Consider the following 17,950-nt stretch of genomic DNA (forward strand, 5'->3'; position numbering starts at 1 on the left):
GGATAAAAACAAAAAACAGCCCGTGTATAAGATAACCGGGCTTAATGCAAAAGCATGAAGTGTCGTCCCAGATCAGCCTGTGTAGACCAAACAGACATATCACGGAAGACATTTTGTGCTTCTATGGTAATGTTTTGCTAAAAAATCGTCTCTTCTTAAAAAATCTGGTCTAGGTGGAAAGTGTTCTCCCTGATTAGACTGCACAGGATTATCTGGCACTGAACTTTACTTACATGTTTAAAGCCCTGTTTTATTGTTATAATTAACAAGAGCACCGCATAACGGGTGCCAAGCTCGGCTGCGAAAGCTTGTCAGAATTTTTTTTATATTTTTTTTTAGAGGTCACAGTGACCTTGATCTTTGACTATGTGACCCAACAAGAGATGTATGTGACCCAACAAGAGATGTGTTTGTCAAAAACACAATGCCCCCTACTGCGCCACATTGAAATAAAAAATTTATTTATCCTTTGGCAGGTATAGAAATCATCTCCCTTTAAAGGTTATTACTTCCCTTGAATTTTGTCCAATCCAACCTGGAGGGGGGTCTCACAGTCAATTATGACCATGTCAGACATCACTGACAACCAAGGCCTGTGGTTTAAAAGAGATCATAGCCAGAGTTGATCATGTATCTATAAACATAAGTCCACAGGTATGTAATGAACATCAAAGAAATGATAATTACATCATTTAAAAAAAAACTTTGACAAATCAATCATTTGGGTTATAAATAATCTTAATAATAAATCTGTACAGTAACTGTGAAAAGAACTTCAATTCTTGGTAAGGAAATATATAATATGAGATTTATAATTATATAAATTACTTCCCTTTAAAATAATTGTCTGTAACAAATCACTATTTTTAGTAGCAAATAATTAAAAGCCACTACCGTGACTGTAGATTCACTACTCAAAATGTGCAGCTCCATGAGGTACACATGCATGCCAAATATATATTAAGTGGCTATGTTCAATATTGAATAATTATCTCCCTTTAAAGCTTATTACTTCCCTTAAATTTGTATTTTTTACCGTAGACCGTAAAGGATGACCTTGACCTTTTACCACGTGTTTGTCAGAAACACAATGCCGCCTACTGCGCCGCTTTGATTTATTTAACAAAAATATATTTGGGGCAGGTCAGATAACTATGTTCATTTAAAGCTTATTACTTCCCTTGACTTTGTTTTTTCGACTCTCTAGACCTTGAAGTATTATGTTCACCTTGACATTTTACCACTCTAAATGTGCAGCTCCATGAGATACACATGCATGCCAAATATCAAGTTGCTATCTTCAATATTTAGCACGACACCTACAGCAGATGGCGGACAGCGGACAGCAGACAACGAGCTGGCTATGACAATAGCTCGGGTTTTCTCTGAAAACAGCCTCCCTAAAAATCTAATGTTTAACTGGTCCGAAAGTTACATGATTAAATGGCACTGTAAATGTAAAATCTTCAATAAAATAAGTTTGTAAAAAGTCCTTAGATTTTCATTCTGCAAAAAAAGAAGTCCAACTACAGGTTGAGAGAAATTGTAGTTTCATATTATTTGCAACCAGCTCCCTGATTTATCAAACTTAAAAGTGACAGACAAGAAAATTGTGTTAGGCTCCCATTCTTTTTTAAAAATATTAAGAATAGTCAGAGACAAAAGTACATTGTAAAAAAATCAAAGAAGTGGTTAGAAGGGCAAACTTGTATCTAAGATTGCTAAAAAATCAGCTATTCGGATTATTTTGGATGATAAAAAGTCTCACAGTTCTACACTGTTTGAACTTGGAAAATGAGAAGTTTAATATAATTTCAACCAGTACTTAAAATACAAGAAATGCCATCAGTTTAATCAACCAACTGATGTGGTGACTTCAGAAAAACAAGTATCTAAGGGTTAGAAATGAAGCCTTTAAAACCTGAATCTATTATGAAAGGTCTTTAATGAAATTTTATCTTCTAAGGGACTACAAATGCCTAAAAATACGTATCTAAGTGGTAAAGGGTTAAATACGTATCTAAGTGGTAAAGGGTTAAATACGTATCTAAGTGGTAAAGGGTTAAATACGTATCTAAGTGGTAAAGGGTTAAAAACGTATCTTAGTGGTAAAGGGTTAAATACGTATCTAAGTGGTAAAGGGTTAAATACGTATCTAAGTGGTAAAGGGTTAAATATGTATATAAGTGGTAAAGGGTTAAATACGTATCTAAGTGGTAAAGGGTTAAATGCGTATCTAAGTGGTAAAGGGTTAAATACGTATCTAAGTGGTAAAGGGTTAAATACCTATCTAAGTGGTAAAGGGTTAAATACCTATCTAAGTGGTAAGGGGTTAAATACCTATCTAAGTGGTAAAGGGTTAAATACCTATCTAATTGGTAAAGGGTTAAATACCTATCTATGTGGTAAAGGGTTAAATACGTATCTAAGTGGTTAAGGGTTAAATACCAATCTAAGTGGTAAAGGGTTAAATACGTATCTAAGTGGTAAAGGGTTAAATACGTATCTAAGTGGTAAAGGGTTAAATACATATCTAAGTGGTAAAGGGTTAACATCCTGTACTATTATATCAGATATAACCAACACAGTAATAAGATAATGAGCCATCTACACTGTCGCTTATAATTAAGACACATACCATTTTGGTAGGGTAGCTGCTGACCAGACTACACTATTGCTCAGGCTAGTCTGGAGCAAAGCTGGCTGCATATTACCAAAGACCCAATTTCAAATGACATGGATCATATAATAATTAAAGATATATCCCAGAAGGCTAAGATAACACAGTTCAACTTACTTATTAGAGTTGAAGACATTTTCTTTAAATTTTTCAAAATCAGTCATGTACAGGGCATTGGAATCCTGAAAGTACATAAACAAGTCAATACAATATGCAAGTTAAAAGTTTTATGAACAAACCTAAAAATATGCTTTCCCACATTTAAGGAATCAACAAAAAGTGAATGAAATCATAACCTAAAACACAATATAAATAGTAACCAGAGCAAATGATCATGCAAAATGGTTATTTACATGAAAACTAAAGAAACTGATAGATTGCTATGTATTTCATTAAATAATGTTACACCAGAATACAATTTAGCTGAAGCAACAATCAGATTTATAACAACCTTCAAACCACAAACCACCAAAATGCCAAATTTGAGTAGGATTTCAGTTAAGGTTTAATTGAGAAAATTATAGCCACATATGCATTTTACATATATAAAAAAGTAAGACAGAGAAAATAACACCTTTTTATTACAGGTAATTATAATTACACTTTTTTATATTTGGCAATTTTTGCAAGACATTTTCAAAAAATGGTTTATACATGTTGAATCATTCTAAATTTAAAACTTGATAAGTGGTAGTTGTAATTGAATAAATATTAATGGCTAAGATGAAGATGAGTTAATACATGTCAGACCTTCAATGTGGACTTCTGCACACTGTAGACGTGGCAGCTTGTGACAACCATGTAGGAGTCCTTGTATGACCCCAGCTTCTCCTCTGGTATTACTGCAGACTTAAATGCCTGGAAATGAGAGGCAGGAGGTTTCATTGTCTGTGCAAGGCTCTCCTTACTAGCTTTGGAAAGTCAAGATTAAGTCGTTACGAGGTATCCTTGTACGAAGCGATCGACAAACTGACTGCCCAATTCCCTGAGATGGACAATGGATGGGTCCGTTGCTAACATATACAGTACTTTTGTTGTCACTTATCAAAATGTCTCAGGTTTAAGCAAGTTTTTTTTATTATTCAATGTCTTATTGTGTTACTAACAGTTATAGTCAACATTAAGGTAATTAATTCATGTCTTTATATTATGAGTTTACACTACACAGGAGCACGAAATAGACAAATATCTTACTTGCCCACGGAGAAATGAACATCGAATATTATTACTTCTTTGTTGGTTAAATCCATTTATTTTTATATAAACAAGATAACTAATTGAATTAATGAATTTAAAAATCGGAAAAATAATTTTAAAGCTCACTCATTTAATGCTAAGTTGTAGTACATGTATACAGTGTCTATCCAAGAAATCCAAAAGTAGGGAAAATTTCTTCCTCACTTTGAAAAATAGGGGGGATATTTCAGAATCAAGGGGGGCAATTATCAAAAACCACTTAATATATGTTTTAGTTTTAATGTTAAATTGTATTCCCTTAATTATTTTTACATACTGTCAGATCAGTAAAATACTATGGAAACTGCTGTAAAATACTTTCGTATTGAACTGACTTGACTTTTTATTAATCAATGTGTCCTTTAAAAAAATAATAATTTCTTTAAATTTTATAAGCCCCTGTATCGGAGACTTTATTCCCTTTGACTTCCAGTGTGCCGTCAAAAAGATGAAAATTGGACTTTAAAGAATAATAATAGGATATTGAGTGTGTGTATTTTCTTGCACACATGCTGAAAATGTCAGTGAAAAATACCGCAAATTGGGCAAACTAGAATAGACACTGCAGTACGCTACTCATACATTAATTTATTTAAAGTAATCCATATTGAAAAAGTACATACATAACTGTTTACATATATTATAATATTTGTCACTACGTTACTATCAAAGAAGACATTTATGTAAATTTGTTCATGTTTACGTAGCAGTTGCACTGGCTAATCAGGGATGACACTTTTCGCCTTGACTTGGTTTTCATTTAAAAGAAAATTCCTTTAAATTAAAAAACTCCATTACAGAAAGTGTCGTGCTTGATAAGCATGTGCAGATTGCACTTTACCACACTTTATTCACATGCATTTTGTGAGGTTTTTCCAGATTGAGGCATGTATGTTTCATATGTTTCTGATTTTAAAGTGGCCTTTTCACAGATTTTGGCATGTTTTGAAGTTTGTCATTTAATGCTTTTTATTGATAAATGTAAACATTGGATACAAAAGCTCCAGTAAAAAATCAAGAATACAATTTAAACAAGAGGGCCTGAAAGGTCCAAAGTCGCTAACCTGAGATAACAACATATTATTGGGAAAAGTTTCATGAAGATCAGAAAATAAATGTGGCCTCTAGAGTGTTAACAAGGTCTTACTATAGCCATATAAGGAAAAATGCCCCGCCCCCTGGCAGCCATGTTTTTTTAACCAACTGGCATCATTTTTAAACTCGTCCAAGATATTATCGGAATGAATCTTCTGACCAAGTTTCATGAAGATCGGACAGTAAATGTGGCCTCTACAGTGTTAACAAGATTTTACTATAGCAATATAAGAAAAAATGCCCTGCCCCTTGGAAGCCATGTTTTTCAAGCAAACATAATTATTTTCGATCTCATCCAAGATATCATTGAGAGCAATCTTCTGACTAAATTTCATGAAAATTGGACAATAAATGTGGCCTCTAGAGTGTTAACAAGGTTTTACTATAGCCATATATAGCCATATAAGGAAAAATGCCCCGCCCCTGGTGGCCATGTTTTGTAAGCAACCAAAACCATTTTCGAACTCATCCAAGATATCATGGGGACAAATCTTCTGACCAAGTTTCATGATGATCGAAAAATAAATGTGACCTCTAGAGTGTTAACAAGGTTTTACTACATAGCCATATCAGGAAAAATGCCCCGCCCCTGTGGTGGCCATGTTTTTCAACCAAACAGCATCATTTTTGAACTCGTCCAAGATATTATTGGGATGAATATTCTGACCGAGTTTCATGAAGATCGGACTATAAATGTGGCCTCTAGAGTGTTAACAAGATTTTACTATAGCCATATAAGGAAAAATGCCCCGCCCCTTGGCAGCCATGTTTTTCAAGCAAACGTAACCATTTTCAAACTCATCCAAGATATCATTGAGACCAATCTTCTGACCAAATTTCATGAAGATTGGAAATAAATGTGGCCTCTCGAGAGTTAACAAGGCAAATGTTGACGCCGCACAATGCACGACGGACAAAAGGCGATCACAAAAGCTCACCATGAGCACGTTGTGCTCAGGTGAGCTAAAAAAGAAAAAAAGGTAACCCTCAGCAGGGCTCGAACCACTAACCCCTGGAGTAAAGTCTACCACTTAGACCACTTTGCCATTTTTCCGAACACAATGCTGGACGTATTTTTTACTTTATATAAGCAATCCTCGTAGTTTCACAAAATATAACGACAACAACAGAACTCTCCAAATTATTAATTCGTTTCGGATTGCAACGCTTTATAATTTTCGGGTTTTTAAATCGTCAAAAGATGCATATAATGGGTATTTTAGGAGCATGGTAAATGTTCAGTATTACTGTTTCCCCACAAATAAAACTTAAACGAAAATTTGCGAATATGAAACAATTTTTTTTCAATTTTATAAATTTACCAATACGTGAAAAGGCCCCTTTAAATGCTTCAAATGTCCAAATTTAAAAAGTGGAGATACATTTGCAACTTTACCTGAACCCCATCTATATCAGGCTTTGACAGACCAGAGATGAAGTATGTAGCACTGATGTCATCCTTGTTCTTGTCATTCCGCACTGTATCAATGTACTTGAATAACATCCTGCGATGTCCAAAAAAACACATCTAAATTGCTCATCAACTTTTACTATTACAGAATTATTACATATAACTCATAGGCGGATCCAGGGGGGGGGGGGGGGGGGGGGGGGGGCGGACGCGGCATACGCCCCCCCTAAAATCTCCAAAGGAAAGTAAATTCATTTGATGTTTTACATGTACACTTACCATAACTAGATCTAAATCACCTATATAAACTTGTCAAAGCCTTCAAAATCACTAAAATCGTGGAGCTTCCCCAAAACTATCAACTATGCACTTTTTTGGCATTATAAGGTGAAAGTATATTGTATGAAAGTATATAAGGCATGACATGCTCAAGAAGTGGTTGTCAAAGCCTTCAAAATCACTAAAATCGTGAAGCTTCCGGGGGGCTTCGCCCCTCTAGACCCCCTAAACGATAAACTGTTCATTTTTTGGCATTATACGAAGGTACTTTGATTAAAGTATATTAGGCGTGACATGCTCGAGAAGTGGTTGTAAAAGCCTTCAAAATCACTAAAATCACGGAGCTTCCAGGGGGCTTTGCCCCCCCTGGACCCCCAAAAATATAAACTATGCACTTTTTTGGCATTATAAGTAGTTACTTTGATGAAAGTATATAAGGCGTGACATGCTCGAGAAGTGGTTGTCAAAGCCTTCAAAATCACTGTAATCGTAAAGCTTCCCGGGGGCTTCGCCCGGCCCCCTCTAGACCCCCTAAACGATAAACTATTCATTTTTTGACATTATACGAAGGTACTTTGGTGAAAGTATATCAGGCGTGACATGTTCGAGAAGTGGTTGTCAAAGCCTTCAAAATCACTAAAATTGTGGAGCTTCCGGGGCGCTTCGCCCCCCTGGACCCCCAAAATATTAACTAAGCACTCATGCAGTTATTCATGCCAGCTGATCACAAAAGAACGGACGTTTGAATATGGCCCTCGTCCCCTTTAAAGAACGCTCGTATGTCAGACATTTTTCAGACGAAATTCTGACTGGTTTAAAAACTTATTGCGCGGTTAAATAATTCTTTAAAAATCAATACTTACAGTGAATGCAGTTAGATGGTTCCCTGTCAACATGGACACGAAAAGTTTACACCTAAAAGCCAATATTACTCGGGACACAGTCTGGCATAACGCGCACCTGCTGTATGAAATTTACGCGCACCCATACATGCCATACGTCCCGATCTCGGCGGGACAGTCTCGCTTTTGAGCCCTTTGTCCCGCCGTCCCGATATGAGACGATTTGTCCCCACATTCGTAAAAAACGATGTAGGGTCTATAGGTTCCCAATAAAATTCGCTATTCAAGCTCTGTTTCGCTAACACTTACCCCCGCTAATCCCTTCATTGCCCCCAATTAACAATCCGATTCTACTTATCGTGTGTACCAGTGTTGTTTATGACACCTTATCAGCGATTTATCGGCTAATTATTGATTTCATCAGGCATTCACACCATGGTGGTCTTCAAGATAGTGGTCGCTTATTGCTATCGATAGTTGTATTATAATGAAATAAATGTTGAAAATGTGTTTATTTTTGTATTTGTTTGAAACGGTTTACAAAACAATTGTTTTGTAAAATTAACTCTACGTCATTAATGAGTCTTTTACATTCAATGTTTAGTTACAAAATAGCGGGATAATCCGAATGTGCAATATACCAAAAAATCGCAACAAACAGTCCAATAAGTGATACCCATCCTGTCTAGTGTAATTGGGTGTAATTGTAATAAAAACAACGAGGTGCTATGCATGACAGTTTGACCCTACTCCAATTAAGGTAAAAACCACGAGGATATATGCATGACAGTTTGACCCTACTCCAATTAAGCCGCGACAATTGACAAGTAACAAACTGCGCATGGATACATGCTTAAAAAAACATCGCAACAAACAGTAAAAGTGGTACCCATCTTGTCTTGTGTTATTGTAATAAAAACAACGTGTTGTTATTCATGACAGTTTGACACTACCCCAATACAGCGCCTGACAATTCACAATTCAGTTTAATCTATGTATATAAGAAGAAAACAAAATATGATTATTAACATTAGAGAAAAATAATTCGAGTAAAGCATCCATAGACTTCTTTTGTCCTTTTGTTTTTGTTGGTGTAAAAACGGTTGAGGCTAGTGCTGCAACAATACGCCAAAACCATATTGCAATATATTGTCAGTTCAAAAACCCGTATTGCAATTTATCGCAATATATTGCTAACTTGTACCAAAAACATGCCAATTACCCGATAATCCCATAAATTCCAATTTTAAAGCAAATTCTGGTAAATATTTACTATAAATGTGCTCAAGAATAATAAGAAACACAAACATTCGCAAATTTTCTTAAGTATCAAATACATTTTTGCAATTGTTACTATTTAAAGATGTGATGAAATAACATCCAACCGGGGCGTTTTTCCCACTGAACACGCGTAATTCAGCTGACGTGATGTTCCCGTTTGTATACAACACAAAATACACCCATACTTTCCATGCGACGTTCTACATGTCTGTATAATTTTCGCGCGCTTTTTATTGAGACAAAGGATAAAGCACTTTTTATTTGACGCTATAATTTTTTATTGTCGCTTTAGCATTCAAATTTGGAAGCGTGTTTCCGAAATTCGGATTACAAATAATGCTCAAATCAGAATCGAACGAAACATTTACAGCTGTGCGAAATTAATTCAACGATAATCTGTTCAAAAGCATCGAATGAATGCTCCCATGTAACAACGCTACTCGGTATAATACACTTTTTAGAATGCTATTTTTACGTAAAAAATAATTTACACTGCTTTGTTTTGTTTACCTTTTTATCATTATTTCGGATGGCTTTTCTGGACGAAATGTGAATGAATTTTTGTAAAATTTTCGTACTGGTATGATGAAAATCATATCGCAATACAATATGCGGATTGCGTATTGCGATATATACCGATATACCGGTATATTGTTGCAGTCCTAGTTGAGGCGTTGTTGAGAGTTAAAATGAACACAAAGACGGTTTGCTTCCACCCAAAACCTACCTCTGAAATGTGTACGGCGCGCATTCCGTGTGTAACTGATGTAACTGTTCGGTAGATAGTTTACTGTAACCCGTACTTTCAGTGTACTGGATAGCCTCCCCTGCGTTAATGTTTGCCATTGAAATTAATATAATGAGTATTGTTGTCGTAATGTTCTAGATTTTGTACTTTAAAAAGATGAATATTATCCTCGTTGTTTGCTATTGTCTTATTTTATAAAACTGTTATATTTATGTTTTAGATTCCATGCTTCATATCAGATGTTTTATGTCTTGAATAAAAGTATCAAGAGTATTTGTTAGTACTATACAGGCCCCCGTTCTATACTGACTACAGTAAAGGTGGCATGATAAATCGTTTTAGGTGTCGCGCTTTTGGGTCAAATGTCCCGACAATTTTTTATGGAATGTCCCGCTATGGACCTAAAAAATTATGGCATGTATGCGCGCACCTGCTGTATGAATTTTACAATTTCTGGTTCATTCGCGTTCTACTTTCAGAATAGATATGCTTTAAGAAAATGATTTTATTTAGTGAAAAAGAGTCTTACTGGTCAGAAAAAAACATATTTTAACATCAGCTTTTTTCAATCGTCGTGTAGGACGAGAGCTTTAGGGAAATTCACTCGTCCTTTCAAGATTTAACGAGCGGACGAGTGGAATTTTTGTCCCCTGCTGCACATGCTTATTGGGGACCACACTAGGCACATGCATTAAACCCCTTTTTCACAGAGCACAGCTCAAATTTAATTATGTTTTAATCATAGTTACTGTTTTGCTGTGTTGCAGTTCACATTCAGGGTCTGACTGAGCCACTTGTAAGTAACCTGAAACAGAAATTGTACACTGAGCTATGAAAATGATCAGAAATAACGCTCAGGGCTTTTTTTGATTTGGAGAAAGGGCCTGGCCTTCCATTTTGTGGAAGAATTTTCAACAATACTGAGAAAGGGGGAAAAAATCTGATGTAAGCTTTAAATTTGGGAAACTTGCATAATTTGGAGAAGGGGCATTTCTATTGGGGGAAGGGGCTTTTATAAGGTCCTTGTTAAAGAAGGAAAAAAGTCCTGATGCTTGAACTGGATTTAAGGGCAAACTTGCAATTGAGAAATGTAGTATTATGTGTAGTTCACAGCAAACTTACTGGATATATCTACCAAAGTCTTTAAATTAATTTTTCTTTGATCTCTTCACTGTCATCAAAATAAGCAGTTCAAGCAAAGCCAAATTCCTTAATTATTGAATAGAGAAAACTAAAGCGTTATATTAACTAACAAGCCTACAGGAATCTAGAATCTGAGCATGCCCAATTAACAAACTTGTGTGTAAATAGTTCACTGCATCACGCAGACATTAATCTTTTCTACAGTTTATTAAGACCTAGATGATGACAAAGACGCACTTCTCAGTGATGCAGTGAACTATTTACAAATCTTAATTGTGATGCTGTCCACAATTGAACGATACATATATTGTTTACAACAAAACTTGTTATGATATAGACGTAATATTCATAGGTTCAGGTGATGTTGTCATAGCAGACGAAGCCGCATGAAACAGAATAACATCGGTTCTAATTGCACAAGTTCAGGGCTTATGCTTACTTGGACAACTACTGCCAGTTTATGGGCACCATGTAAAATGCTGGTTACTCATTTATTTCAAGACATCAAATGTACAAAAATAATATAAGGTTTTATGATGTCAACGCATCAATAATTAATATAGATCGGGGGCATCTAATGCCGAACGTATTTCTAATACCAAACCAAAAATAAACCGCGCTATTTTGACGCATTGCTAGTTTTCTTCACGGAATTCATACCATACTGATGACAAAATATCCTTTCCCTTGTCAACAAAACATTTGGTACTCATTTTATGTAACGCATCTTTTTTCGAGGTGTGTCTTGCCAAAACAGTAACTCTGAAGAACTGATTTCATAAGCATATACGGACTTTGCATTCGTGTATTTATACGAAAACCAGACATTTTTCACATGTAAACAGGCGTTAAAATAAGGGACATCACTCCATATTCACAAAGATTCATGCATTACAAAGTTATTGAGGTGCTCTGTAATATGTTCACATGTATCGTTCGGAAACTCTATTTCCGAACAATTTGATTCTTAATTTCAGCAACTAGGCGTGGATGAAGAATCTATGACTTTACACACATAGATAGATAATATAGATCTCCATAAATAAATAAATAAAATTATAAATATACTATAAATGTTCCATTAAATTCCCAAATGTGAATAATAATTTGTAATCCGAAACACACTTCCGATTTTTTAAATGTTAACACATTTACAAATGCTTCCAATATAGTCATCATGTATATTTCCCGACAAAAGAGCGCAAAAATTATGCAGCAATGTACAAGGTCAAGGTATACACATGGAAAGCTTGCGTGTATTGATTTTTTTATACAAACTTTTTAGTGCAGAGAACATTGAGTTCTGTTGATTTCGGTTAAGTTTCTTTGGTATTTTTTAATACAATTATATCGCGAATAATTTGATATTTCCTCTAAATTAATTTCAAATCAAACACCCCGTATCTTTATCGTTACGGTCTTTAAGTAGAGTAATTATTGAAACAGTAATTGTACTGTTAATTGTGGAACAGTTGTGATTAAGTCGACGAAACCACACCTTCATCCAATCAAAAAATATTACCGTGTGAAGTTGAAGAATAACGATTGGTTAAGGGCGTATCAAACGATCGAGTAATTATTTTTGATTGGTCAGAAGTAGTTTTCAGAATAACTGTTGTGCATATCCAAGTGGTTTTCTGCCTATTTTGGGAAAAGGAGTCTGACCATATTGGGAATTTTTTATCGATAAAATTGTCCATTTTGGGAATTTTTGCTTCGATGAAACAGCTCATTTTGGGAAAACATTGTGAATATATCATGCTTAAATAAGTCAGAGGTTTAACAAATTATTTGTTTTTATTTGTTATTTTGACATTTAATGCAGGTAAGCATCAGATGAGTCAGTTTGGTTTGTGTGAATGTGCTGTGAAATGGGGAGCACAGCAGGATCATGGTGCTGAATCCTCGCTCAACCACAGCAGTGCTTGTTGGTATGATACACATCAGTTGGACGAGTTGGAACATTTATAATCTAATAATTATAAGTTATAAGACACTTATTTCTAAAAAAAAAAAAAATTGGGAAATTGGGAATTTTTGTTATATTTTTGGTTTGGGATCAGGTCCGTTTGCATTGGGAATGCCTCCGTTTTCCGGAGGTGCAGACAATGCTGAAAAACCGCTGATATCATTATTGGATAACTATTTTAGGCGTGACGCAATAAAGACAAATGAGGATGCCAACACTACACTTTACACTTTGATCTTAGCCAAAAGGCAGAGAAGCGATAACTGGTGGCATAAAGACACCTGTATCTGTTGACAGTTTGTATTTACACTGATTAAGTTTAAATGAGTAAAAGTGTAAGTGGCTAGATTTATCCATATTGTTCTTAGTAGACAACAGACGATGTGTTAATACAACTAATTCCTATGTATAATTTTCGCCACTTTACAGTATGTCACAAATGTTTCATATTTACTTCCGTTCGAGTGCAAATATTATACTGCTAATTTTATTACTGTATAATCTAATTAAATGCAATGTGGATGCCCTTACGAGTTTGATTGCACATGTACATGCATATTACCATAATAAATGCCACGCCTGTCATGTTAATGTATATAAATACAAGTTGGATTGATTTTTTTTTAATCTCAAAAATATTCAGTCTTACATGCTGTGCAGTTCTGTATTAGATGCCTTGTTCCGTAATGTGGTAACTTCAGTACCAGTGTATTCACGCATATACCTATTGACTTGTATCCAATGACGTATAATGAAGTGGTAACAAGCAAAAGTAAATTTAAATCACGGTCAATATTATTGACCGTTATCAAATTCAAAATTAACGCATCTAATACCGAACTATTTTATTTTCGACTTAGATGTTCGGTAATAGGTGCCCCCGCTGCGTGATACTGCGTTACTGCGTGATATTATCGCTTAATCAGAACAACCCTAACAAAATGACACGAAATTATATGTCAAAAAGACAAAAACTCTCTTCTTACGATTTTATTTTCATCGTTCACAAACTCTTCTATGTTTTCAAGAAACAATGAATCCACTGTCATTTTGAAATATGGCTGGATATATGAAGCGAGATTGGTGTAGCAAAGCGCTGAAATTTTCTATTTTCTCTGCAAATTTCCCGCAAAATTGCACCGGTGTTTGACTGAAAATATTTATTTCATCAAATAACCTTCCACTCTGGTTCAGCAGACGATTTATTGCACTCTGGATCAGCAGACGATTTATTGCACTCTGGATCAGCAGACGGAGGATTCCGGAGATGTATCACGATTTCCTTCCCGTAAAATTCAAACCAACGACAAATACGAAAAAAGTATAGAGCTAGTGACTTAAAAATGTCGAGAAAGTCTTACACAATCATCATACATATGTTTATATTGTTTTATCTGTTGATAAAACATACTAAAAAATCAATAGACTTAAAACTTCGTAAAAAAACGCACAATGACGTCATACTATTAGTGACGAGACTTGACGTCGCTACGTAGCAACCGTTATCGATGCACACCACTCTTGCATAAGATATGTAAAAATGCATTATCATTTTCGAAACGTTGCAATGAACTGTGATTAAGCAATGGACAAGCGAAATAGAGGACAGTCGAAAGCAAATTGCCATATCATAAAGCGAGCAAATATGACTTGTAAAGGAAAACCCCCGGATACGCCGCTCGGAAATATAGCTGGCTTCAAACCGGTACTTTTTAAAGCGCTCAGCAATTTTTCATTGTTAAACTACGTTCTACGTGTCATACACAAACGAGGCGACAAGAATTATCTTGCGCTTTTGACGGCGAAGACTGTATTCATGCAAACATTTAATACATGTAGGCCCATTCAACTTAAAATGCCTTCTTCCAATACAAACAATTCGGCTCTTAAGAACGACACTGACTTTGACAACGACCATCAATCTCCTGCTAATGATTTTAAGAAGTATGGTACCATTGAGCACACGAAAATCATACGTCGCGAAAACGCGTTAAGGCGCAAAAGATTGACAGAAATTATCAACAAAACTAGCGTACAAGCCATTGAACTTGTTGACAAATTAGATACAAGAGCTAGCGAACATCCGAACGACATTGAAATCTCTGCGGCGTACTCGTTGAGCTCTGTGATTCTTACGCCATACGAGAGACGTCTGTCGGAACAGCGGGACCACCCAAAACATCTGCAGTCAGCGCCATCTCAGCACACATTTAATGTTTTCCAAAAAGAAAATGTTCAATTCCACACTGAGCAAAGAAGTAGTAAAAGGCGTTGTCTTTCTTCAATTTCAACACATGCTCATGGCGACACTTACAGCCTTTCTAATGACGAGAGCGAGTTTGGAGACGCCAAGACGGATATAAAAGCAGCTGATAAAATTCAGCATACAGAGAGGCCAATAAAACAAAAGACTGATATGGACGTGAGAAAGATCAGCTACAGACGACTGGCGTCGTGTCTGTTCATGCCATTCTGCAGACGATATCGTCTCGAAATATTCGTTGAAGATGAAGAGAATGAATGCTTGACACCGCCGTTTAGAGCCAACGAATCAAATTGTCAAGCGGATGAAAGTCTTCTGAAGATGCGAACAAGACGTGGCGGGATTGATTTGACATGCGAAAGCAAACGCCCAAAGAAGGGTTTAAGAACTGATGAGGAAAAAATTCAATTCGGAAATGAAGCCAGAAGCAATGAAAATCTAATCGGGGTAAAAGAAACACAAATGCGCTCTGACTGCTTTGATGTAAATACGCCGCCTCACATGAACACGCGTGAAGAAGTCGAGTCGCATACGTTTTCAACACAGATGAGAAACACGCTTAGCGACAATGAAAAAGACAATATTGATGTTGACGATCATGCTGGTCGTACTAAGGATTCGAACACGCAGCAGACAGAAGAGTCCGACATTTCGGACTCAGAAATCGAACCACATGACGGTGCGATTTTGTTTGACGTGGACCCCAAGAAGTACGGATCCCTACAGCATATGAAGCAGATAAGGAAGCAGAACAAAATGATGCAGGTGCGTCTACAGTCAGTCTCACACAGAAAGAACATCTACGTAAATCCACGCGGTACCTCGCCCGAGAGAGGTTTACGAAACCGACTGATTTTTGCAAAGATGCGCAAGTGTGTGGCGGACAAGTCTGCGATTTTGCACCATGGAGATTCCACTTCTTGTAGCGTGACACAACACGGCGTTCCTCCGAAGACTGATGTTACCAATGCAGATTTAACAGCGGCGCATGATAGTGGCGAACAGATAATGCCAGTTAACAGAATTACAAATATTGGGAAAACTAATGCGAGGATAAAAAGTTCAAAACCAACGAACGCCGAAGCGTTATGTCAATCGCATATGAATGACTCAAATAAAAAGCATCCATCTTACTCCCCGAAAACACTTCTGAGACAAAGAATCAAGAGCGCAAAACAATATGGATCGGTTGCACACTACCAGAAGGTGAAAGAGGTGAACGCGTCGATAAAGTCACGTGTCCAGAACGCCGCAACGAAGCTCCAGACGTGGCAACCAGTGGAAAAGATGGAATCCTTAACCAGTAACATGTCATCACAACTCGCAGACGGTACCACAGCGGGCAAACAAAATTTGAAATCATGGAAACTAACGTCTCAAACGTTTTCGTTGAATGGTATGAAACGGCACTACCAGCAAGACCACTCGTCTGGGCAGTCGGAATTCGATGATAACAAGGTAACAGCCTTTAACGTTTATGACCGAAATACTTAAATGACGGGAAACATTTTCTTTAAATATATGTGCCAAAATGGGTCGTTCGAGTAGATACATGTAACAATAATATATATATATATATATATATATATATATATATATATATATATATATATATATATATATATATATATATATATATATATATATATATATATATATATATATATATATATATATATATATATCCCCTGTTACATAGTCCAAAACAAAGTGTTAAACGTACAACCAAACAGCATGGACTATTATAGATAATGAGCATAAAAGACTTAACGCAAATGATAGCCTCATTATCACCACTTGTTTGGGGTTCTACAGTTAAAGTTACAAGTCACAATTACTGGTAAATTCGGCGGGTCGGGAAGCATCAGCCGGCCCATCTTACATTATCATCGACATGCTGTACATGCGCAGTTATCTTATTTTACATGTAGGTATTTATGAACATACGAGTAGCGTTCTGAGAAAACTGGGCATACTGCATGTGCGTAAAGTGTCGTCCCAGATTAGCCTGTGCAGTCCGCACAGGCTTATCAGGGATGACACTTTCCGCTTTTATGACATTTTTCGTTTAAATAAAGTCTCTTCTTAGCAAAAATACAATTTAGGCGGAAAGTGTCGTCCCTGATTAGCCTGTGCGGACTGCACAGGCTAATCTGGGACGACACTTTACGCACATGCATTAAGCACAGTTTTCTCAGAACGCGACTTATATCAAAGAATACATGTACAAATTTTCACCCAATACGAGCTAGCCTTTCGTGGCCTCTAAAAAGGCTAGAAAGTTAGCGTTGTCCTCAGGCGCTGATACAAGTTTCGAGGCGAAATATTAACATTTATTTCCGAACATTAAACACACATCAAACTGCACACCACATTTTTATATAAAAAGATGGGGGCATATAATTTAGCTAAGTCCGGTTCCTTGAACGCCTGTACCATTTATTAGTTACTTCCTCTTGAAGGATTCGCACAAAACTTTAGATTGTTGCTTTTTTCTCAAAGGCAGTTTTTGTTTCGTTTTGGTACGAACATTTAAATGATGATAAAAAGTCGCACTATTGCTTATTAAATGGGAGGGGCGGCCACCACGTACCTCTCTAACCGCCTTTGGTTATAAGCATGCTGATAATTGGGTTCGGGCTATTTATAGTCACACGGGCTTGTTTGAAATGAACATGTATTATGTAATTCGTTTGTTTTTCTAGAACAGGAAAACAAGAGCTCACCCTAACGTTACAGCCGGATTACGCGAAACCACAAAAGAGAGAAGACATACCGACAAGCTGTAACATTGAATTATGTGATGTGTTACATCAATATTTAGTTTCTAATAACGAAACTATTGATCATCGTTAGATAATGTAATGGCTTTGGTAGTTGCATTATTAAATACTGAATTTGCAAAGCTCGTTTTGTTTTGACATGCTCATATATAAAACGTTCCCAACGCTACAATGAAAACCTATCAGACACGCTTCTTGCTTAATAATTCATTGTTTTTGT

The 17,950-nt window shown here is 36.2% G+C and overlaps 2 protein-coding genes across 4 annotated transcripts in view; one reads left to right on the top strand and one right to left on the bottom strand.

Moving 5' to 3' along the window:
* Positions 1–13,880, bottom strand: part of LOC127833806 (DNA polymerase delta subunit 3-like) — a 61,277-nt gene extending 47,397 nt beyond the window's left edge. For 2 of the 3 annotated variants that reach the window (XM_052359257.1, XM_052359254.1), the window contains exons 1-5: positions 13,671–13,880; positions 10,322–10,377; positions 6,408–6,516; positions 3,431–3,538; positions 2,798–2,862 (exon numbers count right to left, since the gene is read on the bottom strand). In XM_052359257.1, coding sequence (XP_052215217.1) covers positions 2,798–2,862; positions 3,431–3,538; positions 6,408–6,516; positions 10,322–10,377; positions 13,671–13,733 — 401 coding nt within the window. In that variant the 5' untranslated portion in view covers positions 13,734–13,880. The remainder of the gene's footprint in view (positions 1–2,797; positions 2,863–3,430; positions 3,539–6,407; positions 6,517–10,321; positions 10,378–13,670) is intronic. The other variant, XM_052359255.1, reaches the window with a different exon arrangement.
* A 280-nt stretch (positions 13,881–14,160) lies between these two features.
* LOC127833804 (uncharacterized) lies at positions 14,161–17,852 on the top strand. The gene is made up of 2 exons (XM_052359252.1): positions 14,161–16,405; positions 17,653–17,852. The coding sequence occupies exons 1-2, from the start codon at positions 14,270–14,272 to the stop codon at positions 17,734–17,736; spliced, it is 2,220 nt and encodes a 739-aa protein (XP_052215212.1). The 5' UTR covers positions 14,161–14,269; the 3' UTR covers positions 17,737–17,852.
* The last annotated feature ends 98 nt before the right edge of the window (positions 17,853–17,950 follow it).

Source organism: Dreissena polymorpha, chromosome 6 (genome assembly GCF_020536995.1).
Source record: "Dreissena polymorpha isolate Duluth1 chromosome 6, UMN_Dpol_1.0, whole genome shotgun sequence".
NCBI lineage: Eukaryota > Metazoa > Mollusca > Bivalvia > Myida > Dreissenidae > Dreissena > Dreissena polymorpha.